Source organism: Pelodiscus sinensis, chromosome 10 (assembly GCF_049634645.1).
Source record: "Pelodiscus sinensis isolate JC-2024 chromosome 10, ASM4963464v1, whole genome shotgun sequence".
NCBI lineage: Eukaryota > Metazoa > Chordata > Testudines > Trionychidae > Pelodiscus > Pelodiscus sinensis.
In genome coordinates this window covers 4,349,575-4,375,778 of record NC_134720.1, presented here as the reverse complement: position 1 = coordinate 4,375,778, position 26,204 = coordinate 4,349,575, and the positions used below count along the sequence as shown (strand labels likewise).

The following is a 26,204-nucleotide window of genomic DNA, read 5'->3' as shown; positions in this document are numbered from 1 at the left end:
CTGATATATTTTAATCATTTTTCTAGGGATTTGGAATGCCTATGTTCTGAAGTCTGGAGAAGACATTTTACAAATTTGGAACTCTATTGTTTAGAGCTAGAGGCCTATATACTGTGATAGCTTGTATGAAACCACATTTTTGATGTGATACGGTTTGATTTTTAACCAAATGATTAAGGTCAATCCCATTTTGTAGTAAAAGAGGAGAAGAGGACCTTCTTAATGATACAAAGGAATGTTGGCCAATCCAATCACCTCAGAAAGGCTGACTTAAAAAATCATTTGTATCACATTCTTGACTGTCCTTATACAGATGTTTTTTTCTGGATGGGAAGGGAGTTTTAAATTGTTGAGACAGCTGTCAAAATAAACACTGTTCTACACATGTTTTCTGAAAACATTAAATGAAAACAAAAAACTTTTTAACTTTATTTTTCTGCTGTACAATTTAAAACTGTTTTAACATTTGCCTTTTTATGTTTTAAAAGCTAGCCATTTTTATTAAACTTATGCCTGTCAGTGACTGACTAGCAATGATGCTATAAGCAGGTCATCCTGGCTACAGAAATGTGTTTTTGAACACACTGGATTTAATTAACAGTATGGTACGTGCATATCCTCTAATAGGCATTGAAAAGTTCAGAACACTCTTACAAAAGAGGCTAGAATTCTAATGAAGTGCATCTCTGCCAAAAAAAAGTCAGATTCTGATATGATAAACCCAGATTTTATACTCTTGAGAAGATTTATTTTTATTTATAATGGGGCATAAAATAAGAGATGTCCACGAAGCCACTTTTCCAACAGATGCTGTGTAACATTCATTTTATATAGCACTAGGGGACACAAAAACAGTACATTTTCTATTGGTACTTGCTCTGTGCATTTTTAGCAACTTATACCAGCAAATAAAGTATTCTCAGTAAAACACACAAATGGTTCTCAAGTAGTCACTTTGCTGTTTTTACTACCTATTTCATGCCCTGTCAATCCAAGGTACATAAACAGCAACTTTGCTATATAAAATACATCAAGGGGGAGGGGGGGAAATGGAATCGCTTTAGCATTCTAAAAGCAATTTTAATTGTACCATATAAAAAGTCTACTTTCCATGCTGCAAATACCCTTTTGTGCTATTTTTGTAAATTAATTTTGCCATTTAGAAGTACTGTTTGTGCTGCATAGAAATTTGTGCGTAGATGGTGAAGTTCTTAAGCTTACAATGGACTACAGCTACATTTTCAGTGTTAACTGTGCATATTAAGAGTAATTCTTTGAAAAAATACAGTTTTTCAAAAAAGTAAAAAAACCCAAAAAGTTCTCACCTAATTCATTGTAATAAGAAATTTTCAGTGTCTTCAATGATTTGGAATCTCATTATGCTTAGATTTTCTGACTCTGCCTAGTAGCTGTTACCGTAGTTTAAAACTGGGCTGATCTTCAGAGATGCTGACCACCCACAACTCCCACTGAAAAAGCACCTCTGAAAATCAGCAACAAAATGTTAATCTTCCTTTCTAAGTCTGGATGTTAGCATTTGAGATACAAAGCAGACTGACCCACTTCAAGCACAGCAGGTTTAGAGTTGCTTTTTATTAGCAACTACAAAATTATCTTGGAGTTTTCTCTTTTACAAGGTCATTTTAAAAATAACTTGTACACCTAGTGCTTACCTCCGGGGAGGGAAAAACAACCCATGTCAAAACAGATCATTCTTTTCATTCTTTTAACAGCTGAGATTTTTCTCAAAATGTGTACAGTTCTCAGAAAGATTTGGTTGCCAAAAATGTTTAACTTGGTAATTCAGCCATTCCTCGAGCGTAGATGGATGACTATTGTAACAGCCTCTGAGGTTGCTGGATCATTGCTTTATAACAACAAGGATGCAAGTTACCCCCAGGGGGTAGAGGGTTGGCCGGAATGGCTGCATTATCCTGTCAGCACTGTTGTTCTGTGAGCATAGTAGCATAATAAATGCTGCATGATTTGAGTCATAGTCACAGACAAATCTTGTGCTTCACAGTTCTCTGTGTGGAAAACTGAACCCTTAGTTATACATTGTAGACTACTGTATAACACAACAAAGGTCACTTGAACATCCCCTCCAACGGGTTTCCAGTTCAGTTTGCAGTCAATAGGTTTTTTTGTATTGAGAGTGTCTTCTTGATTGGTTTTGCTAGTAATTCTGTAAATTGTACATTTACAATATGAGGGTTTTTTTTCCTTTTGTACAATTTAAAACTGATGCTTCACCTTTCCTTTAATAAACTATTCAAAGTCATGTGTGTGTGGTGAGCATCCTCTTCGCCATACAGCATTTTAAAATAGCATCTGGCCAGTCATCACAGAATACCCCCAAAATTAAGGCTGAAAGACAGCTTTCACTTTAAGCTCCGACTCCTTCTCCAAACTTCCTATGGTATTGCTCATACTCAGTCTTAGGTCTCAGGGCAAAAGAGATTTGTGTTCGTTGTTTGCAGTAATTCTGATGAGTTGTCATGAGTCTGGGAATTTTAAACTGTTACAGGGTTTCGTGTGATTGAGACACATTTCCGGTGAATTAGACTTCTTCCTCTTAAAGCTCAAGTAACCCACCCCATCTGGGTAAAGTACAGGGATGATTAAGAAATGAAAAGGTTTAACATTCCAATAGGTTGGAGTTTGTGCTAAAAATGTACAAATTCATGTGGGTGACTGCTACTTGAAAGTCTTACATGAACTTCATCAGTGCCAAGCTGTGAATGCACTCGCTTCTACAGTGTCTAGAAGAACTGAGGTATCTGCTGGTACTGGTTACCAGAGATAATTGGGTGAACTGGTGAAGAGCCAATGTGGTCCAGTAGGTAGGGCACTGAGCTAAGGTTCCAGGGACCTGTATTTTGTTCTAGATCTGCCATTACCAGGTTGAGTCATGTTCATGTTGGATCACTTCTCTGGCCTTAGTCTACAAAGGGACTTAGTCATTGCAGTCCTACGCAGTATGATGCCAAGGAACATCACTGCAGTCCACAAACCCTGAGCTAGACTCCCTATTCATTTAATGGGGAGAGATAGGAGCCTTAGAATGTGATCTGCAAAGGCTAGCACACTAGGCAGGGAGCTGCCTGAGCTGGCCTGTGGGAGATGATGATGACAAGAGTGGATGCTAAGTCACAGACAAATCAGCTACCTGAAGTCAAGTAGGTTAGGCATGTAAGGCATTTCTTTTGGAAATGAATTAGGCACCTGCTTTATTCCACAAACATCGGAGGGGAAGGTGAAAAAAAGAGGAGGTGGTGCTGATACCCACCGTATAATATTTAACTCAGTGATTTAGCACATTGGCCTGGGATGTGCCAAACTTGGGTCAAATCTGTGTCTGCCAAAAGATCGGTGAAAGGAGATCTCTCAAGAGGGCGTAACCACTGAGCTCCGGACTGTTCTGATTTGGTGCACAGTCTCCACAAGTCTCTTCTGTTGATGCTAATTCAGTTTGGATAAATAATGAAATAGTGATGGCAGCATGGTAACTGGTTCCAGCATCTTCGACTTCCCAGGTAGGTGTCCTGGTCATTCTTGTCTCTTTTTTTTTTTTTTTTTTTAATTAAATGACCTGTTGGGAAACTGTCACAAATCTACCCAATTTAAAACATAAGAGCGGCCATATTAGGTCAGACCAAAGGTCCATCTAGCCCAGTATCCTGTCTGCCAACAGTGGCCAATGCCAGGTGGGAATGAACAGAACAGGTAATCAAGTGATCCATCGCTCATTCCCAGCTTCAGACAAACAGAGGCTAGGGTCACCATTCCTGCCCATCCTAACCTCCATGAATTTATATAGTTTTTTTAACCCTATCATGCTTCTGGTCTGTCCTTTGGCAAGGAGTTCCATAGATTGACTGCAATGTTTGATTATAACCTGCTACCTATTAATTTCATTTTGGTGACCTCTTAGTTCTTATAGAAACAAGTAAATAACTTTTCCATATTACTTTTGCCACACCAGTGATGATTTTATAGACCTATCACATCTCCTCGTTCCTAAAACAAAAAGTTCCAGTCTAATTAATCTCTCCTCATATGGCAGCCATTCCATTTTTGTTGCCCTTTTCTGAACTTTTTCCCAGTGACCAGATACTTTTTTTGAGCTGAGGCAACAAGATGTGGGCGTACTATGGATTTATATGCAGACAATAAAATATTCTCTATCTCATTCTCTATCCCTTTTTTAATGATTGCTAACATTCTGTTTCTTTTTTTTTTTTTTTTTTTTTGACTGCTGCTGCACATTGATTGGATGTTTTCAGAGAACTACCCACAATGACTCCAAAATCTTGCTCTTGAGTGGTAACATCTCAATTAGTTCCCAACATTTTATATGTATAGTTGGGATTATGTTTTCCACTATGATTACTTTGCATTTATCAACAGTAAAATTCATCTGCCATTTTGTTGCCTATTCACCTAGTTTTATGAGCTCCTTTGGAAGATCTTCATAGTCTGTTTTGGAATTAATTGTCTTGAGCAGCTTGATATCATCTGCAAATTTTGCCACCTGTTTACCCCTCTCTCCAAATCATTTATGAATGTTATATAGGATTGGTCCCAGTATGGACCACTGGGGGATACCTCTCTCCAGTCTGAAAAATTACCATTTATTTCTACCCTTTGTTTCCTATCTTTTAACTAGCTATTAATTCATGAGAGGATCTGCCCTCTTATCCCGTGACAGCTTATATTACTTAAGAACCTTTGGTGAGGGATTTGTCAAAGACTTTCTGGAAAATTAAGTACACTGTCTGCTGGATCTCCGTTGTCCACATGCTTGCTGACTCCCTCAAAGAATTCTAGTAGATTGGTGAGGCATGATTGACTTTTCCCTCAACAAATTACGTATCCCTACAACTACATTCATATTATTAGAACATGGAATTATCCATGAAGATTCCATGCAACAGTTTGATTCATTTACAATTTTTACTTCCTTTGACTCTCTGCTTTCTTTCACATATTTTCTGATGTATTTTGGTTGATTATGCTCATTCCACCAAGTTTCTGTGATGCCTATTATATCAATATCTTCATGCAATAGGAGGCACTCTAGTTCACCCCTCTTATTATTTAGACTTCTAGCATTTCTATATAAGAACTTTAAAAACTTGTTATTATTTATCTGTCTGACATTACCTGACGTGATTGAATGAAACTCTTTTTTCATTTGACTGTTTCTCAACAGATCTTACCCATATTTTATCATCTTCCATTTTAGGCGTAATCAATTTTCCTATTTATAAATTCCAGACAGAATTATTGTCACATATAGTATCTACAGATACATTTATGCCAGATACATTTCATCAGCCCAAGTTATCACATTCGGAGTCTCATATATAGTGTAATCCATACTAGTGGAGGGCTGTCACCTCCTGTCTTGTAACCTTGGTGTGGGGTGGGAGAGGATGTTTTTCTCTCCTTTTTCTACTTTCAGTACCTCCCTTGCAAAACATTTCCAGCTGAGACCTAGAGACAGAAAGCTTGTGGAAGCATATTCCCTGCTGGGTTATTTTGCCTGTTTGAATTTCCTTTGTTTCCTTTATTTTTCTTACCTGCTTGATGATCCAGTTACTGATTAAATGTAAATTAAGGCAAAAATACACATTCCTTCCTTTGGTTAGGACAGACCTGACTTCTGCTTGGGCAGAGCTGTTGGGTGCAGAACATGTGTTAATATCTTCATACAGAGGAATCTTCACACACATATTGCCACATGTATTTTACCAGGGCAATACTGACCAGCAAATTAAGACTTTTCAAATAATACCTTATATGCCATATTTTACATAGAGATTATTTAACTACCATACAGTGGTACCTTCCATTGCACCTCTTTCCCTTACAAAGCGTCAGTAGGATTAGTTATTGGCCGACATGGAGGATGAGGCCCTCTTTCCTGGACAAGGCATCTGCCATCATCTCTTCTTTTCCCTTTGTATACACAGTTCCTATGTCAAATCACTGTAAGCCCCAAACCCAGTGTCTGAATCATCTGTACTTTGTTCAAACATTTTGTCAAAATCTGGACTATTAAGAAAAAGATTTTGAGACAAGATTTTTCTTTCCCTTATCAAAACCCTCTTGATGTGTCTTTCTTTCTACATACCACTTTAAACTCAATCTTTTTACAGGAGGATATTTTTTACTTTTTGTAGATACAAAGTCTCTGAGCCTACAAAAAAACCTTCTGTAATATATTTACCAGTGGCTTCAATTTTCATTGTTACCTGGGAATATTTGACCCCCATCTGCCCAATATCCCAAATAAAGAATTCTGTCTGCTCCAATTTTACACTTACAGAACTTTACTGTGTGTGTGTGTGTGTGTGTGTGTGTGTGTGTGTGTGTGTGTGTGTGTGTGTGTGTGATCAGACCAAGTGTTGCTAAACATTGCAATGTCACTGATATATGCCCTTGCACACTTCTGCAAATCATTTCACACTTTGACCAGCCTCCGAAAAATGGTTCTTGCATTAAATAAAATGGCTACATTGTGAACTCCCGTATCAATGATTAAAGCAATTTTTCGATGCTTCCTTATTTAAAGAAATTTGCCAGTAACCTCTAGTTAAATTCAAAGAACTAAGATGTTTAGCTTTGCTCAAAATGTCCAGCATATCATCAGTTCTAGCCCTGAGATACACATCTGTTACTATGACCATACTGAGTTTTCTAAAATCAAAATCTTAGTGTTGTGTTGTCCTGGGTATCACCTGTTTGCTTGGTCCCTAGCAGCTGTCAGACCCTTTAATTACTTCCAGGACTAACCTGCTTTGTATTTCTGTGTGAATTTATTCCTGCATCTTGCTCTTGGCACTATAGGGTCTGTTGGGAGGTGGCCATATCCTGTAATAATTTTAAGTCAGCAGATATATCCTTCATCCTGTCTTTTAACTTTTTCTGAACCTGCATATTTAGTTACTGGCTCGCCATGTGCCTCAGAGCTTGAGGCAGTAGCTCTAACAATCTGGTGGCAAAATCTACCACCAAGATATATTTCTTGCCCCCTTGGCTAGTATGTGACAAAAGATCCACACTGTTTATTGCCCTCGTAAATGCCGCTTGTATTACAGACAACAGATGTACAGGAACCATCTGGAGTCCTAGAGGTCTCTTTCTTTTGCCAAAATTCACTAATCCTGCAGTAATTCTTCACTATAAATCTGTATTCCTGGCCAGTAGAAATTTTCTTGAATCTCTGATAGGTGCTTCTTTGAGTGGTAGTCCTTGTGGTTATACACGTGCCATGCATCCAGAGATGAAGAATTCAATAGTAGTATTGTCTGTTGGTTCACACATGCACACCCCTGCTGCTTTCATAATTTCCTCTGGGGCAATAAAGGGGAGAGAGGAGCAACCATACCCTCATCAGTTCTTTCTCGCTATTGCAAGTTCCATGTCAGAGCTTCTACTCTCATCTCATCTGTGTGACATGTTTGACTGTTTTTAGTATTGTACACTGTTACCTTTTTTGTTTTGCTGTAGTTTTAGTAATATTCATTTTATGACTTGAGATGACGTTTTTTATGGTTCCTTCCCATTCTGTCCTGACACATACCCCCTAGGTTCTGCATTGTACCGAAGATGCCAGGGTCAAGATCTGCACTTCTGGCCTGTGCTCAGTCTCCAACAGCTACAAGCACCAATGCCATCTTTACTGCTTGGGAGAAGCCCACACTGCATCCAGGTGCATTACCTGCCCCTCCTTCCCAAGCTGTACCTAAGAAGACCAGGCTCTCTGTCTCAAAAAGCACCTCTTAGAGATTGCCATAAGGTTGCAATTAGACTCAGACCAGGGAATCTCCCCTTAAAAACCCAGACATGCACCTCTTACCATGGAGATCCAGTCTGGTTCCACTAGTATTGGCACTGGGAACCCTGTACTAGGGCCTAGTCATGATGTGAGGCAAGGAAGCATGTGCATAAGCATGGCAATAAGTTTTCCTCCAGGCCCAGAGAAGACAACGTACCTTCCATGTGTTCCAGCCATGGAGAAGTAGCACATTCCAAAGTTCACAAGCACAAGTCACACAGACAACTGCACCCACTGGTTCTATCCATCGAGCTATGTACGCCATCCAAGTTGGCACTCCCTGTGTCAAAGGAACCTTCAGTTCCAAAGCAATTCTCTGTTCTGGCTTGGATTCTGGTTGTGGATTACATACTGTTTACTCTGGGGAGGCTAGAGTTGGTGCCCAGGCCTCATGAACTCTTTAGTTTGGTGGAGGCAAGATCTCCACATTTTTTCGTTTCAGCTCCCACCTGAAGAGGCACATTCTCCTAAATTGGACTTACTTCCTTCAGGTCATGTTTCCACCCTCTCCTCTATGTCTCATATGGTTCCTCTAGTTCCAGTGGTACCACTGTTTGAACCAGGATCTGGCTTCTCAGCATTAGAGGATTCACCTGGACAGAGCAGGGACCCTCTCTCACAGTATATACAAATATCTAAAGGTTCTTCCAAAACAGAATATTACAAAATATCCTCCATTTTCCCAGGTCACTAGCGCCCTGCTCCTTGGTGCCCTCTGCATCATCCGATGGATTCGTCATCTTGGCTATGCTGGTGGTCCTGGCCTCAGAATCCATCATCAGAACCTTCTTATTCAGCAAGGGAAGAGTCCCTCATCTCTCCTTTTTGGGCATCCTTGCATCTGTGTTTGTAACCAGTATTGGAGGATGAACTGCTCAGCCTGGCTCCACCAGTACACAGAACAGGAGCAGTTCATTTTGTCATCTCCAGATACTGCAGTCTTTGGTTCCAACCTTGCTCCTAGATGACTACCACCAGTTCTAGGATCTCTTATTCAGGGTGGCTGAGACCCTCCATATTCCACTAAAGGAGGTACAGGACAAACAGCATCAGTTTGTTGACATCTTGTCTCGGTACTTACCAGAGTGGCTCTACTCATCAGTGATGCTATTCTGTAGCTGACTCAGACTATCTGGCTCACTCCTGCCATTTCTGCACCTATCCTCCCTGGAAGGTGGAGGGAGGGCAGAGAAGAGGTACTGCGTATCAGGAAAAGGATCTGAGTTTCTGTTGTCTCACCCCCACCCAATTCTCCTGTGATACAAGCAGTGATGGAGCACGGCAGGCAGCAACACCCATACTCAATCCTGGCACACAAGAAGGCTAAATGGCAGAACCTTCCGGGTCCCAAAGTCCTCTCAGCCAGCTTTTAATTCCAGATTTACAATCACCTGGCACTAAATACGATTTCCTTACTTTACAGCAAAGTGGCAGATTTTGCATAGCAGCTTCCCCAGTAGTATTGTGCCTGCTTCCAGGCTATCTCAGAGGAAGGCAAACTGGTTGTGAGGATGACATTCCAGACCTCAGTGGAAACAGCAGACACCTCTTCAAGCTGGTGGCTCTGGGGACTGTCACAAGGAGGGAATTGTGACTTTGTTCATCTGGTTTCCCCTAAGAAGTGCGGAATACCATAGAGGACTTTCCTTCCCATAAGACTCACCTCTTCCATCAGAAAACCAGTAATTCCTTCTACTCCTTCAAGGATTCCAGAACCAGCTATGACTATTGGGTATTTACAAGTTCTGCCAACTGCTACTGACACGAGTCAGAATTTCTCCATTCTATCAATGGCCCTATGAGCCTTCTTGCAAGGAAAAGGCAACCGAATGACCCTGTTCTTCAATCTCCTCATCACAGACTTCAACAGAGCCATCAATCATTTTGCTTCTCCAACACACCAAGGGAAATATGTGGTCTCTAGCACTTTGTGCAGAACTGGTTTATCTATAAGCCCCAAAGGTACTGTTGTCAGCAGCCTATCTTGCGGGGACTCTGCTCCATCTGCTTGCATATTTTCTGAGTTGGAAATTCATGCCAGCTACAAACGGGATCTCCATGACATCACAGTCAGCGATGTTTTCACTTGACGAGTAACTCCAAACAGTGAGCTTCTTGCCTCTTGCACCAACAGCAAATTCATCAGGTCATGCTCCAAGGGCACCTGTTACCAGGAAATGAGCTTGTCATTCGCTGATTGGACCAGACCAGTTATGCTTTTCCCTGCTATTGCTACTGTCATGTGTCCTCCACAGATCAGGTGGGAGAGAGCCAGTTATTCTCATCACCTGTTTTTTACTTCATCAATTCTGTTCTCCCCTCTTACATGTCAGAGGGTCCCCTGTTCTGCTGCCAACGTTTCTAGAACTGCTCGCACAATACAGCAGGCATCCTGATCCACAGACATTCATTCACTTCAGAGTTTGTGGTTTGGAAGGACATCTTTGCTTGAACAGGAATGTTCATTAGCAGTTCAAGACATTGGCTGGAAGGAATCCACAGGACATTCCTATCAGGCTAAGTGTCAATGATTCGTTTCCTGGGTCACACAAAGGACTCTGAGAACATGGATATCACCCTTTCCCCATTTTTTTTACCACCTTTCGTCCCTGAAGATGTCAGGACTCACCTTCCATTTGATCAAGGTGCATACAGCATCTGTTATTGCTTTTCATCCTCCAGTGGAAGGGCACTCCATGTTTACACATCCGTTGGCTAGTAGGTTTTGAAAGGTCCTCCTTCATACTTATCCACCCATTCAACCCATCATCATCCCGCTCCCAACTCGATGGGACCTCAACTTCATCCTCTCAATCTTAATGAATTTCCTTTGAATCTTTGGCCTAATGCTCCCTATCTCTCCTTTCCATTAAGGTTGCCTTCTTGGCAGCTATTGCTTCCGTGAAAACGGTAGGTGAAATGAGGGCTATAATGGCAGACACCCCCCCCCCATCACATTTCATGAGAATGTTTCCCTGCATCTGCACTCCAAGTTTCTGCCAAAGTTGTATCGCACTTCCACCTCAGCCAACCCCATACCCTTACCTACTTTCTCCCAAAACCTTGTGCATCAGCAGAAGAACAACATCTGCAGGGCCTTGGCCTTCTACCTGCAGAGGACAAGACCATTCAAAAAGTCTTCCAGACTGTTTATCACTGTAGCTGAATGGATTATGGGACAATTTCCACAACATGGATTTCTAAGTGGATTTCAGGGTGCATTATGCTCTGCTATCAATTGTTAAAACAATTTCCACCCTTTGGGATACAAGCCCACTCCACAAAAGCACAAACATCAACTATGTCTGTGCTTCATGTTGTACCACTTTTGGATATATGAAGGGCAGCTATGTAGTGCTGGGTACATTCTTTGCTGCTCTTTACACGTAGGTGCAAGGCTGTGATATTTCATTTTGCATGGTAATCCCATCTTCCTCTTAATTAGATACTGCTTAACTACCTCAGTGGACTGCAAGAGGGACCATCAGTTGAAGAAGAGGTAACTCATCTCCAACTGGAGATTCTTCAAGATGTGTGGCCCTTTTCTGCCTTCCTTCCCCTCTCTTGTAGATGTTTGTTTTGTGGTGGTGAAGGAAATGAGGACTGTCAGTCCATCCCACCTTTATTGCCTCAGATGAAACCATGAGAGGAAGCAAGAATGCATGCACAAACCAATGGACAATACTACAGTAACATTCTTTGGCTCTGGACGCAATGGTGCATGTGTATAACTCTCAGTAGAATGTAGATTGGGACCACACATCTTGAATGACCAGTAACTTCCTCTTGTCTGTGCACCCAAGGGACCAGCAAAGGGACAATCATGTTAGTAACCAATTCTCCACAATGCTGGGTAGGTACAAGCAAATGCTGAAAGAGTTGCTCAGGGCAACTATACAATCTCCCATTTTCTTTTAAAAATCCCCTCTTCCCATTTTCCTTTTCTGGGGGCTCCCTCTAAAACACATCAACATATGCTCTCTAAAGTGGGATCTGATCCCTTTTTCAACTGCAAAATGCTGGCGCCTGATATCTGAGACAGCTTCTTCAGTCCCAAGGGTCATCTCCCAACCCTGAGGGCATGCTGCTTTGCTCTGCAGTGCAGAAGCTAGCCTCAGCCCCTGTAACCACATTATTTCCTTCTGCTACAAAAGAGTTAGAGACCTTCCCTTCCCTCCTCAGCAGTTTCTGGGATTTTATCACTCATCTCTGAGATCCTAGCACAGTATTCCCTTTTGTTATACGGAAACATCATATTTAACTGGCTAACCACTTAAAACAGGGCTGGGCAGGAGGCTGAGCCAACGGTTAACTGTAACCATTCACGTTCCTAGATACTATCCAGTGACCCCACTGTTACTTTTCCACACATACGTTGGCTAAAGTTACAGGAATCTTCTGTCTTCCCATTGACAGAGCCTCCGCTTCTTGGTCAGGTAACAAGTCAGCTTTTTGGACAGAGCTTTCCTTAATCAGAGTAATATGGATTCAGCTGTTTTTCCTCCCTATTCACTCATTATTTACTCAACTTTAATAAATTCTAAATATACCTCAATAGGCTCAGTCCTCACAAAACTCAGGAGAACTATAGGAACGTCTGGGGCTTCTGCGATAAGGACAGCTGCATTGCATAGGGCTTAATTCTTTTTAGCTCAGGGCCTAGATTTCTCAAGTACTCAGTGGAGTTATACTGGAAACACCTTTTTGACTCTTTCTTCACAGGTTTGCAATGGATATTTCCAGGTGAGGAACCATTCTTGGGGGGAAGATTGCCTTGACTTCCAACCATCCTCCTTCCTGAGGTAAACACGGGATTCCCCGTCCTTTACACACTGGTTTTGTGGCTTCCACTCATTAGATATCTGGGCTTGCAAAAAGGAATCAGCCACAATAGCCATGGTTTGCACAGAATTTAAAGCCAATTATGAGTTTTTAAATGATACAAAATGATTACAATAGCATGTAGAGTGTGAATACAGGGGTGTGTCTGTCATACTGGGAAGTTCTTCAACAATAACTGTCTATGTTGTTTTGATCAGATCCTTTAGTCCTTTTCTTCAGGAGTCAATATTTCTCCAGTTTAGGCCCATGTTCACTTAGATCTTCTGTATACTTCTACATTACAAATTAACCTTTATCCTGTTGGCTATCACGCTTTGGTTTTTTGGTAACCCGAACATTATGCATATGCAAGCTTCATTTTACCAATTTCTGCATTTTTTTTCCTGAGGGCTTGCAGTTTCTTGTGACAATTTTTTTCCTCAAAACTTGCAACACATTCTTACCTTTGTTCTGTTAGCAATGTCATTTTAAGCACATCAACAATTTTATGTAAATAAGCTTCAAAATAAGCAAAAAGCACATACTTATTCCAGCAAGACATTGGCCTAAGTATTACCTCACATTTACTCATTAACTATCCAAAATTACATTTCCTTTGGAGAAATGGCCATGATTCTATAAATACGATTTTCATTCAGAGTTCTGGTTTGTTTGTGAATCATTACAAAGAAATGTTCCTGTGAATGCACTTTGAGGGGTTTATCAATTTAAGAGATTTGATATTTACTAGGGATGTTAAAATACATTTATTTTTGTAAACATGGAACTGATTAAATTTATAGAGGTTACATTTTTACTTGTGGGAGAAGCGAGGGTCAGGCAGGAGCTGGTGCTTCCCTATGCCCTCCTGCTGCCTCTGTGGGAGGCAGTAGTGTGGGGTGGGGGGCCAGGCTCCCACCTGCCCCCCCAATACTGCTGCCTGTGGGAGGCAGCAATGGGGGGGGGAGGCAGTTTAAAAGCCAGCTTCCCACATGTATCAGCTCCTGCCTCTCCCCTGTATCAGAGGCAATAGAGTGGGGGGAAGGCAGTTCCACAGGAGCTGGTATGCATGGGGAGCCAGCTTTTAAGCATCAGGTCCCACCTCCAATGGTCCATTTTTTCCATCCATGTGCTGAATAAATGTTGCTATGTGCACCAAGACATGTGTGAATGTGCATCATGAGTAGAAACAGATACTGCCAACTGTGGGTGCTCTGCTACTCAGCTGAGTGACATTTTAATCTTTCCCGGGCAGCTGCCAAAGCTTAGAGGGAACATTGCCCCCAACCCCTGCGTCTGATACAGAAGAAGCCGGGTGTGTCTGTGTGTGTGAAACCATTAGAATTAATCAATGAGCCTCATCAGTTAATTATGTACCCTAACATCCACCTCCCCCCCCCCCCCATGCGCACATTCACTAGGAAATGTGATATTTTCAAAGATGTCACTTATTTTACATGATGGTATAAAAATGATCCACTATTGGTTATTTCTCCTTCTTGTTTCTTTAGCAGTCATTTAACATAGTTTATTTTGCAGCACATTATAAGCATTACTACAATTATCAACATTTCTATACAAAATAATATCTTCAAACTAAATGCCACAACTAGATAATGTTAAATTGTATGTATTTGATCTCATTAGCTAGTTAAATTTAATACTAGTTCTATTTTATTATTTACTGTATTTAATTTTCTTCTGTGAATTAAATGCTTTTTTTCATTTTAGCAAAGATTAAGCGTAGATTTAAATTTTTATAACGGGTATTGTAATCTTAGGGAGTAATTATACAGCCTTTGAAACAAAAACTTGGTTGATTTTTTTTTGCTAGTGTTTCAACTAATTTGGGCATAGGTATAATTTTGATTAATCCAACAATAGCTTCAAATTTAGGAATAAAACACCAATTAAACTAATTCATTAGACAGACCTTCCCTTCATAATTGTATTTTTAATTACTATGTGACCATACAGTATTCTCCATTTGTCACATATATGGCATGTCTGATGTCCAGTCCAAGTATTCAAATGTATTGGGCTGCTTAGATGAGTTCTTTCACAAGTTTTTGTCGCACTACTATGTTTTATACCATAGATGGGTTGCGTAGCTCCTTAGGCATCACATTAGTCAATCCATTATATAGCAGTCCAGAAAAGGTGTGTGTCACCATCCTATGAGACTGTTTAACGAGAGTTTGAAGTACCCCATCCGCACTCTTTAAAAATGAAGTCTTTGAGGATAGCTGCCTATGGTCTATGGTCTCCTACATATCTGTCTTCCTGATGACTGATAGGGAAAGCGAGAAATAAGTCTTCTGTAATATTAAGAGTAATCAAGAGGAGACATTTTTACCTCAGCTAGATTTCAGAGGATATCAGCCTCTGTGAGCAGTTGTACCAGTCCACAAATATTTATTGGCAATGAAGTGAGCCATTTTCCCAGCTTGGATCTCTTCAAGCATTTTAAACTGTTTCTGAAAATATATATATATATATATATATAACAGAATTTATATTATACCCGCAAACACCCTATTGCATTTACACCCTATTGCATTTCATATTATGATTTCGAACTGCATAATTATTTTGACTGATTAACACTTTTCTGGTATTCCTTTTTCATTGTAGATATTTAACATTACTTGATCTCCTATTTACCATTCTTGCACCTTTGTTGTGGCATCAAAGCAAAAAGCAGTCTGTGTCTTATACCTATGTTTGTGCCTTCTCACAGATTAACTTCTCTTAGGTGTTTTTACCTGTAGCAACCATTGATCAGTTACAACAGCTTTGTACCAACGCAGGCACAACACAAAGCAGGTGTTTAGGCAACACCATTTTATACCTGTAAAAGATGCTGTCTGTCCCCATCTGGAATAGCTCAGAGACACCAGTATTAAGGGCAACTTAACGTTTTTCTTCAGTGTATTCAGTAAGCGTAAAATTTAAAGTTATATTACTTCTTTCTCCCAATGTTGATGTGTGATAATTTTTCCCTCTTGTATTCCCAATTTTATTACAGTATTAAGTACACTAAAATGTCCCCTGATCTGAATCAGTTACCCAAGGGAAGTCCACATTTTGTAAAGCTCTTCTCATGCAGAACAGTACCAATTGCCTGGTTGTTTCTCATACGGATTGCTTGTACCCATTTGGAGAAAGCAGACACTATGATCAAAGTGTATAAATTTCCTCCAGCCTTTTTTGGGAATGCACCAATATAATAAATTTTCCGGTGTCTCCATTTTGCTTTTCTATTAACAGCTTCAGATCTTAACTTGCACATATAGTCTGAAATCCTGATTTAATTGGCATGGATAATGCTGCCATTTATTTTTAATATTGTGATAGCTACAAGTAGATATAGCATGACATAAATAAAAGCAGTTTTATATTTCTCTGGTGCATCCAAAATGATCTATCACTGGGTTTGGCTACCCAGATTGAGTCTCTGTCATTGAGTTGTAAAATAGTTAACGGAACTTCTTTCTGTTCTGGTGAGGCTCAGCTTAGCTAGGGAAGGATTTTCTATTTTCACAAACTGGTTAAATCAGTATTTCCTTGTTCAGGTGTAACAGCTCCAATGGGTATCTCAGGTTGCGGGATTTTCCACGGAGAAGCACCCACAGATGCTATCTTGACTTCCAACTCAGTCTCTCAGTTCCTTCATGCTCCAGAGGAATTTTTCATCTGAGGCTTTACCTTTACTACAACCAGCAGCGCATCCATGGCTCTCTTAGTTGCCAAATGTTTATATATATAATACATTGTATTGGGAGAGCCTACTGTAAGGATGAAATCCATACTAAATCCAATCCTTAAGCAATGTTTTGCACATCCATAGTATTCAAATGAAGCTGAGAAACCACATTAGGCAAAAATTTGGGGTTGTAAAGTCAATTTGTCCTTGGAGAATTGTGTATAAGGAGGTTCTAATATCAGAACCTACAATTCTCAGATTCTTCTTGTAGATCACTGAGCTGTAAAGAAAACCAATCATATTTGCCACTGATCAGTAGACAACCTTTGCCAAGTGTGCTACCTGGTCATGAGAACACAATCAGCTTCCAGCAAATCACTGGTACGAGACAAGCAAGTAGTTCAGATTCAGTGACAGAGATGACCAGAAATGATCATGTCATGTGTACCAAGAAATAGCAGATAGTGTGGCTGCACTGGGAATAGAGAAAGCGGTTCAGGAGAGACTACCAGAAAAGCAAGGATGAGAACTACGTCTCTGGAAATTCCGTTATCCTCTCTCTTTTTAGGGCTTGTATTGGGTGCTAGGAACTGCATCAAGTACTGAGCCCTCAGTGGTTCACAACAGCTTGGTCAGCCAGAGTTGTGACCTTCTGACCCTTGAATCTAGTGCCAGCTCACAGGGTGCCCCATATATCAAGCTAGTAAAATGACTCTGGCATAGGAATGTAAAATCCCATATTGTTCAACCGATTAAAGGGGCAGAAGACTGGCTGGAATAAAACGCCCTCCCCTCCCCCACCCACCGGGGCTGCTCCAGCCCAGCCAGAGCAGTCCCTGCCTGTGGGGCACCTGAGTCCACTGCAGACAGAGGCTGCTCTGGATGCTAGAGCAACCCGTCTGCGGCAGCCCCCTGGCCCATGGTAGGGATGTAGTAGTGTGGGTGATTAACAGGTTAACTGATAAGCAAAAGGTTACAGGTTAATGCTGTAGACTACATGCATTTCTCTCCCTCCCCTCCCCCCCCCCGGTAAATTTTTAGCAGGCTGGCCATCAGCCTGGCTCAGTTCTGGCTCGTGCTGGATCCAGGACCTACCCCTGCTGCGTCTCTTCATTTCAAGTGTATTAGGATCCAGGCAGGCAAGCAGCCTGGCTTGCGCCAGGTCTGGTAGCTCAGACCCCCTCCAGACACTGGCTGCTGCCACCACACGCTGCTGTCTCTGTATCAGAGGCAGCAGCCAAGGTTAACAGGCAGCTGGTCCGTGACGGGAGCTGGTTTTTAAACTGGTTCACCTCACAGACCAGCTCCCATCTGGCACCCCATGCTGCTGTCTTTGATACAGAGGCAGCAGCGTGGAGTGCCAGGGAGCTCCTTGAGAGTGGGGCTGGAGTGCACTGGCTGATGGCTCCACTGCCAGGGACTATAAAATAGTTGAGTAACCAATAAGAATTCATGAGGTTACTTGACTATTCAATTACCTGAGATTTAACATCCCTAGCCCATGGCAGGTGGGGAGCTGCTCCTGTCTCCTCCATCTAATCAGAACCAGTCAGCATCACCCTTAACCTCTCACCTCCCTACTCTGGTGTTCCCACCTATCTCCAAAGAAGCTTTGCTACAGGAGCATGTCCTGGGTCCATACTCAGAGGAACTGTTTGATGACTCCCTTGGAAGAGCACGCTGCTGACAAAACAAGAGAAACAGAAAAGGCAGAAATACTCCCAAAGTCTGGTAAGTGTTTGGTTCCTTGTTTGTTGTTGTTAATACTAGTCAAATGGCAGGAATTTCCAGTTTATGACCTAATCCACTTTTTATTACAGGCTGTGGGTTGTCATGCATATCCGCTAATGGCGGAAGGTATTCCAGCATCTTGGCATCACCCTCCACACTATCACCACAATTCATGGAGATCAAGAAGCAGAAGCAACAGTTAAACATTTATCATTGAAGTTTTATTAGATTTTCAAACATGCTTACAAAGATGTGCTAGGGTATTAAAAGAATATTGCCTTCCATTGTAGTATGTTGCAATATAACAAGCTGTCAGAGGTAGGGAAAACTTAATGCATAGGTGATGAAATATGAAATACCATATGGGGTTTGTACACAGTCTGCAAATATACTGGGCAAAGGGAGGAAAATGGCCATGTAGTTCTTTGAAAGTCCGTATCATCATTAGGGATGTGAATCATTAACCAGTAAGCCTCACCCACCAGTAGGGACTGGAGCAGGAGGGGACGGGACTGCTCCCCTCCACCCCACCTATTCTGTTTAATTGTTTAAACATGCTTCCTCACTTTTACACTCACCAATGAGAGAACTTTCCCTCATCCCATGCCAACTTAACTTTGCTTTTAGAGCCTTTGGTAAGGGACCTTGTGAAAGGCTTTCTGAAACAAGTACACTATATCCAGTGGATCCTCCTTGGCCACGTGCTTGTTGACCTGACACCCCCCCCAAAAAAAAATTCTAGCCAATTTTAACAAAACAATGTTGACTCTTTCCCCAATAAATCCTGTTCAGTTGTTTCTGACATTCTGTTCTTGGCTATAGTTTTAATCAGTTTGCCCGGTACTTGTTAGATGTACCAGCCTGTAATTGCCAGTATCGCTGCTGGAGTCTCTTTTAAAAATGGGCATCACATTAGCTACACTTCAGTCATTACTCCTAGACATTGAGCCTAAAGAAAATTAAAAATTCTGGGCCGAATACTTTCAATTCTGTAAATTGTATTTATCAAATAAATGTGGGGACTCTAAAAAGGCATGGGGGGAGCACAGACCTGGCTGCACTGAGGTAGAAGTTCACTGTGCAGTTCCCCCGGAACAGACTCAGGGCTGAGGCTGCACCCAACTCCAATACACCCCCATGCCCCTGCCAAATGTACCAGATGTGGGTGAGCAGGCTCAGCAAGGCAGAATGCAAGTGCAGAGGGACTTAGCATGGGCAACTCTAGGTGTGAAGTGAGAGTGTGGGGCAATATGGGTGCAGGTGACTCAATGGGGGTGCACAAGGGCTTGACAGATTGTGGGTGCAATAGTAATGGAATTCTGCAGGGGGGTTCAGGTGGTGGTTGGGGATCAGCAGGGGAAGGAGGTTTGGATGTGGGGTAGATAGTGCTCAGGGGGGAGGTGTGGATGTACAGGGATTTGGGTGGTCCAGGTGGAGGGTGAATAGGGCCCATCACTATAGTGCTGAGGGGGGGAGGGAGGCTTGGCAGGAGGGTCAGGATAGGGGCTCCCTCTCCCTGAAGCTGAGGAGCAAAGGGAGATGTTTGCAGAACTTCCTCAAGTCCGAAGGGGGAGTAGACTGACCTGCCCCCCAGGTACCATGTAGGGGAAAGGAAGCCTTGTCCTCCGGGCTACTTGCGCCCTGCAGGGTAGGGTGCGACCAGCTCGGTCTTCCACAGTCCCCGCCCCCACCCCCTGTAGCCCGCTGCCCAGGGCGCCGGAACAGAGACTCAATAGGATTTTAGGAGACTTCAGTCATTTAGACCAACCTTCTGCTCAAAGCAGCCCCCCCGCCGCCTCCTCCCCTGGGACTGACCGGGCAGGGAGGGGAGTCCAGCCCCCCCCCGACCCTACCCAGTGCTCCCCCTCCCCGGGAAAGAGAGTTTGCTACGATCCAACTCAGCCCCCCCCCCCCCCGACCATCGCTCCTGGTGCTGCCGCCCCGAGACCAGCCTCTCGGGACCCCTCTCAGGCAGTCGAAGGCTGCTACCGAATCCCCCCCCCCCTCCCTCGCGGGCTCCTCTGGGCTCCCCCTCAGAGAGTTTTCCCGCGGCAAGTCCCTGTCTCGAGCGCCAGGCCCGGCTCGGCGCGTGTCGCAGGGCCCCTCAGGCCGCCGCGCGGGACGTTAACGGTCACCCCGGGGCCCCGCACCCACCTGCGCGCTCCGGCCCTGGGGGAGGGTTGGCGCCAGCCCCGCCGCTTGCGCTGCGCGCCGGGAGGCGGGACGGGACCGGCCCGAGCGAGACAGCCGCTCGTGCGCGAGCCTGGCCAGGGGCGGGGCCGAGTCGTGCACGCGCCGCGCTGCTCTCGGCCATGGCCGCGCTCCGGCTCCTGCCCCGGCTCCTGCTGGTCCCGCGGGCGCGCCTGGTCCGGCCCCGCTCGGGCTGCGCCCGCAGCTCCGTGCCCCAGCGCATCGCCGAGAAGCGCCGCGCCGCGCTGCTGGGGGGCGGCCAGGCCCGCATCGATGCGCAGCACAAACGGGTGAGTCCCTCCGCCGGCCGGGCCCCTCCCGCCTCAGCCTGATCCCCCCGTCAGCTGCCCCCTGCCCCAGAGCCCGCCCCCCGCGCCAGCTGCCCCCTGCCCCAGAGCCCGCCCCCCGCCGCCCCCACCAGCCGCCCCCCGCCCCAGTGCCCGCCCCCCGCGCCAGCTGCCCCCTGCCCCAGAGCCCGCCCCCCGCGCCAGCTGCCCCCTGCCCCAGAGCCCGCCCCCCGCCGCCCCCACCAGCCGCCCCCCGCCCCAGTGCCCGCCCCCCGCGCCAGCTGCCCCTTGCCCCAGAGCCCGCCCCCCGCCTCCCGCGCCAGCTGCCCCCTGCCCCAGAGCCCGCCTCCCGCGCCAGGTGCCCCCTGCCCCCTGCCCCAGAGCCCGCCTCCCCCGCCAGGTGCCCCCTGCCCCAGAGCCCGCCTCCCCCGCCAGCTGCCCCCTGCCCCAGAGCCCGCCTCCCGCGCCAGCTGCCCCCTGCCCCAGAGCCCGCCCCCCGCCTCCCGCGCCAGCTGCCCCCTGCCCCAGAGCCCGCCCCCCGCCTCCCGCGCCAGCTGCCCCCTGCCCCAGAGCCCGCCCCCCGCCTCCCGCGCCAGCTGCCCCCTGCCCCAGAGCCCGCCCCCCGCGCCAGCTGCCCCCTGCCCCAGAGCCCGCCCCCCGCCGCCCCCACCAGCCGCCCCCCGCCCCAGTGCCCGCCCCCCGCGCCAGCTGCCCCTTGCCCCAGAGCCCGCCCCCCGCCTCCCGCGCCAGCTGCCCCCTGCCCCAGAGCCCGCCTCCCGCGCCAGGTGCCCCCTGCCCCCTGCCCCAGAGCCCGCCTCCCCCGCCAGGTGCCCCCTGCCCCAGAGCCCGCCTCCCCCGCCAGCTGCCCCCTGCCCCAGAGCCCGCCTCCCGCGCCAGCTGCCCCCTGCCCCAGAGCCCGCCCCCCGCCTCCCGCGCCAGCTGCCCCCTGCCCCAGAGCCCGCCCCCCGCCTCCCGCGCCAGCTGCCCCCTGCCCCAGAGCCCGCCCCCCGCCTCCCGCGCCAGCTGCCCCCTGCCCCAGAGCCCGCTCCCCGCCTCCCGCGCCAGCTGCCCCCTGCCCCAGAGCCCGCTCCCCGCCTCCCGCGCCAGCTGCCCCCTGCCCCAGAGCCCGCTCCCCGCCTCCCGCGCCAGCTGCCCCCTGCCCCAGAGCCCGCCCCCCGCCTCTCCCGCCGGCTGCCCCCTGCCCCAGAGCCCGCCCCCCGCGCCAGCTGCCCCCTGCCCCAGTGCCCGCCCCCCGCCTCTCCCGCCGGCTGCCCCCTGCCCCAGAGCCCGCTCCCCGCCTCCCGCGCCAGCTGCCCCCTGCCCCCGAGCCTGACCCCCCCGAGTCCTTGGCCCTGGCCCCGGCCCGTCTGCCAACACCCCCAACTAACCCCAGACCTGATCTCTGGTGAGACCTGACCTGGACACCAGCCTCTGACTCTGGCCTCCCAGACCCTGGCACCAACCCCACCCTTTTCTGGGTTCCCTTGACCCCCCCCCCACACACCCACTGGCCCACCCCATTTCTTCCCCCCTCACCTGTTATCAGCTGTGCTCGTTACTGTGGGGTGTGCTCATTATTAGGGTTATTCTTTTGGGGGAGGGGAGATTAATAAGTCTATCAGTATGCTACTTGTGCTCTCCTACAGGGCTGTACTTCTCCCTGCTGCTAATTCCCTCCTAATGGAGCTCCCCTGCAGGAACTATGTTCCCCAGAAAACACTGACACTCCCATCCACAGTAACAGAGCACCTCTGAGAGGGTTAATCAGCGCTCACAAGCTGACCCCTTGTATGACTCTGGAGTAAGCAATGCTGAGCTGGGACCCTCATGTGCCCTTGGACTCAGTGGACTGGGTTTAATAGCACTTTAAGCTGCCACCTCATAGGCCCCCAGGTTCAGCACCTTCCTATCCCCATTTTCACGCCACAACTGTTCCGCTATTTGATGAGCAAACCCACAGGAGTTTTGGATGCTACAGTGATCTTTTGCTTGGGTACAAGGAGTATTATTGCAGAGTGAATAGAGAGACCAAAATACCCTTGAGGGAGAAAGAGAGGAGAGAGAGCAACAACTAGTTTAACAATGAAAGTTATTTATTGCTAGGTAGTAACCATACAAGGAGAGTCAAACAAACAAAACAGTTACAATATTAAATCTAACTTAAATCTGTTCACAAATGGTAGGGCTAGCAAACTAGAACTGATCACATAAAGCAGAGTCAGGAGGTTGCACCTGAGGGGGAGTGTGGGAGGGGGAAGAGAGGGATCTCAGCACTCTGTGAAGCTTAATCCAGGTTCCCACATGGTGATGGCAGCTGGGGTCCAGAGTGTTGGAGACAGGCAGCTGGGGTCCAGAGTGTTGCAGTCAGTCAGGAGGAGAAGTCCCAGTGGAACTGAAGCAGACTTTAGATCCAGGCATCAGAACAGTTTTCTTGAGCAAGGGTAGGAGTTTTTGTAGGGACATAAACATGGTTCAAAAGGAACACTGGATTTGTTTATGGGTAAATAGATAGTTCAGGGGAATATTCTAAAGTTGTTTTGTTTAGGCTCAATAGAAACTGATCATTCCTGGCTGTGGGTGGTGTTCCTTGAGAGAGCTCATCGTGCAGTTAGGCAGTTTCACTATTTTCCTTATTAATAGAGGATCTATTACTAAAATTGGTCTGATAATTAATGATCTGGGTGTGAGCAGGCATGGGTTCATTAGCATCCAGAGCAGAGATTTCCCACCAGACAGTGCTTTTCCGCTTTCAGTATCCCATTGTTCAGTCAAAACAAAAGGAAAAATTATGTAGCACTTTAAATACTAACAAGATGGTTTAATAGGTGACGAGCTATTGTTCAGTGTGCTTGTTTTGGAAGTGCTCTTCTCCATTCTGTATGCTAATATGAATGTCTGTCTGTTCAATCTGGGATGCAGATGAGGCTGGGGTGTTCCCTTAATCCTATCACATTTCTCCAGAGGGGTTTAGGTGTGTCTTCCTCTGCTTTTTCATTCCTTTGTCATTGGTTCATTCAGAGGCCCTGGGGAAGGGAGTGTCTTCCATGAGCATCATGCCCTGGCTCCCCAAGAACACAGGGCTGACAGGTGTCCATGCCTTGGTTCCCCAAGAACACAGAGCTGGTAGGTAACCACCAGCCTGACATCTCCATACCTCAAATTGATTCCCTTACCCCCAAATCCTTCCCTATCCCCTAATCCCTGACTCTCTGCTGCCTGCCCACACACACCCCCTCTAACCAACACTGATGCCTGTGCAGCCACTTCTTGAGGGCCATGTGACCTTTGCAGTGATTCCGCACACACACTTCCATGTACTCCATCCCAACATCCTCTGGGACCAGAGGAGTATGACTTAAACCACCACCATCCCATTCTTGCCAATGGGTCTGGGTGATTAGCTCTCTCCTAGCAGGTTGGGCTATGAGGAGACTGGTCTCCACTTGCTCTTACTGGAAGAGGTCCCCAACCCACTTCTTTGTAAAGAACTAGATTTACCCATTGTTGCTTGAGTCCTTAACACAATTAATTTTGGTTTTTGGAAAATAAAATGAAAATGTCCGTGCTTCATTTAAATTATTGCTTGCGGTTGGGGATGAAGGGTTCAGTATGCAGGCTGCCCCAGCGAGAGAGCACTGCCGCAGCTCTCTCGTACCACAGCAGTGTGAGGCCAGGCTAGAAGTGCCTCTCCATGCAGTTTCCGTGGGCACAGCCAGGGGAGGGGTACATGTCTCCCAGCTGGGGTGGATCCAGATTCTTCTGCCCCCTGTGCTCTTCAACCAGAATGAGGAATGCAGCAAACTGTAAACTTCCCCTTGCTCCCTGACAGAGGAAAAGCCAGCAATGTTCTCCATACAAATCGGGGGCGGGGGATCTTCAGCCCTCCCTAAAGGGCACCGAGGGGAGGAGGGGGCTGTGTGAGAGATTGAATTGGGTTAGTTGTGAAAGGATTACTTCCGTGTGCTTTCTGCCATTAGAAAAAATAAGCCTAACATCAAAACAAATTGTTCAGAGTAAATAGAAACAGACACTGCACTTCGCAGCTTTTTAACAGGACTTCTCAGGGATCACCCATCACCTCTGTCCTGATGTTCTCTCCAGAAATAATGGCGTTTCCTTGCCTGCTGTTTTCCACTTTCAGTTTATGTATTGTGTTTGCCTTAACTGATATTTAGATTACTTTCATTGTTTTAAATACTGTGGGAAGGGGTCAGGCAGTGGCTTAGTGAAACAAAAGGTAGAATCATAGAATACTAGAACTGGAAGGGACCTCGAGAGGACATTGAATTCAGTCCCCTGCCCTCAAGGCAGGACCAAGCACTGTCTAGATCAGGGGTCCGCAACCTATGCCTCGTAAGCCAGATATGGCTCTTCTGGAGCCCCAACTCAGCCCCCCAGCTGCCCTCACAGCAGGGAGCCAATGCTGGTGCTACAGCCTTACTGCCTCCAACAAGATTGGAACACCAGCACCAGGTTCCTGAAGGGGAGAGGGAGCAGGATGGGGAGAGAAAGCCCTGAGCCTCCTTGCTGGATCTGGCGTACGGGTAACAAAAAGGCTCCATGTGCCGCCCTTTTCCTTCTCCCGGTGTGCGGGAAACCAGGAAGCAAAAATGGCTCCATGTGCTGCCATTGTCTTTCTCCTGGGAAACAGTTCCTGGAGGCTTTCCCTGCAAATCCTGCCTGGTGAATTGGAGCAGCGAGGGGCGTGTTACACGTGGTGTGAAAGCAAGTAAGTGGCCCTTCCCAACCCCAGACCACATACTCACTTACCCCCCCCCCGGCCAGACAGCCTGCCCCCAGTACGCTCCTGCCCCCTGGCCAGACACACTGCCCAGAGTCCTGCCCCCGGCCAGACTCATTGCCCCCAGCCCACTCCTGCCTCCTAGCCAGATACCCTGCCCCCAGCGCACTCCTGCTGCATGTCCCTGGCCAAACACCCTACTGCCAACCCGCTCCTGCACCCTACCTCCCACCTAGATCTCGCACCCTCACCCCTCCTACACCTTATCTCCTGCCCAGATCCTGCACCCCCATCCCTATCCCATTCACTGGCAGCCCTGTCCCTCACACTTAACCCCTCATTTTTGGCCCCACCCCAGAGCCTGGGGGGGGGGGCACAAAATCCACTAACCCTGGAACCCCAGAAGAGTAAACCTGGCCTGAGGCCTTGAACCTCAGTCCTCCCTGTCCCTCCCCCCACCATGGGGGTGAAGCACCAGGGGAGTGAGGTGTTTCAGTTGGGGGTCTCATCAGTGAGAGTTGGGGTGGTTTAGAGGATTTTTTTGCTTCTCATTTGTGTGGACCCGGACTGATTTTTCTGTGGGTAAGTGGTCCCCAACCCAAAAAAGGTTCCTCACCCCTGCCATAAATAAAAACAATGTTGAAACCTTTTGTGTTGGACATAGTATTTTTACTTTATTTAAAAACAAGCCTGGCCAACAAGCCCCCAATTGGGACCCACCCCCATCTGGCCAGAGTATCATAACACTCCTGCAGCCCCCACTCACCAACCCTGAGCCCAACATACCCCCATCCCCAGTCCCCTGCCATAACAGTCCTGCATCCCCCACCACAGCCTTGTGCACTGAGTCCATCATGCACCCAAATCCCTTGCCCTGATCCC

The 26,204-nt window shown here is 46.4% G+C and overlaps 2 protein-coding genes and 1 long non-coding RNA gene across 4 annotated transcripts in view; 2 read left to right on the top strand and 1 right to left on the bottom strand.

The window, feature by feature from the left end:
• Positions 1-3,569, top strand: part of STAG1 (STAG1 cohesin complex component) — a 301,849-nt gene extending 298,280 nt beyond the window's left edge. For both annotated transcript variants that reach the window (XM_075937371.1, XM_075937372.1), the window contains exon 35: positions 27-3,569. In XM_075937371.1, the coding sequence (XP_075793486.1) occupies positions 27-50 (24 nt within the window). In that variant the 3' untranslated portion in view covers positions 51-3,569. The remainder of the gene's footprint in view (positions 1-26) is intronic.
• On the bottom strand, positions 3,425-20,380 carry LOC142830733 (uncharacterized). The gene is made up of 3 exons (XR_012906180.1): positions 20,259-20,380; positions 5,586-5,682; positions 3,425-3,561 (listed from the first exon to the last, which is right to left on the bottom strand). It is a non-coding gene; the product is annotated as an uncharacterized LOC142830733 (long non-coding RNA).
• Positions 20,381-20,416: 36 nt separating this feature from the next.
• Positions 20,417-26,204, top strand: part of PCCB (propionyl-CoA carboxylase subunit beta) — an 80,713-nt gene continuing 74,925 nt past the window's right edge. Inside the window, exon 1 of the mRNA XM_075937379.1 lies at positions 20,417-20,584. Within this exon, the coding sequence (XP_075793494.1) occupies positions 20,417-20,584 (168 nt within the window). The remainder of the gene's footprint in view (positions 20,585-26,204) is intronic.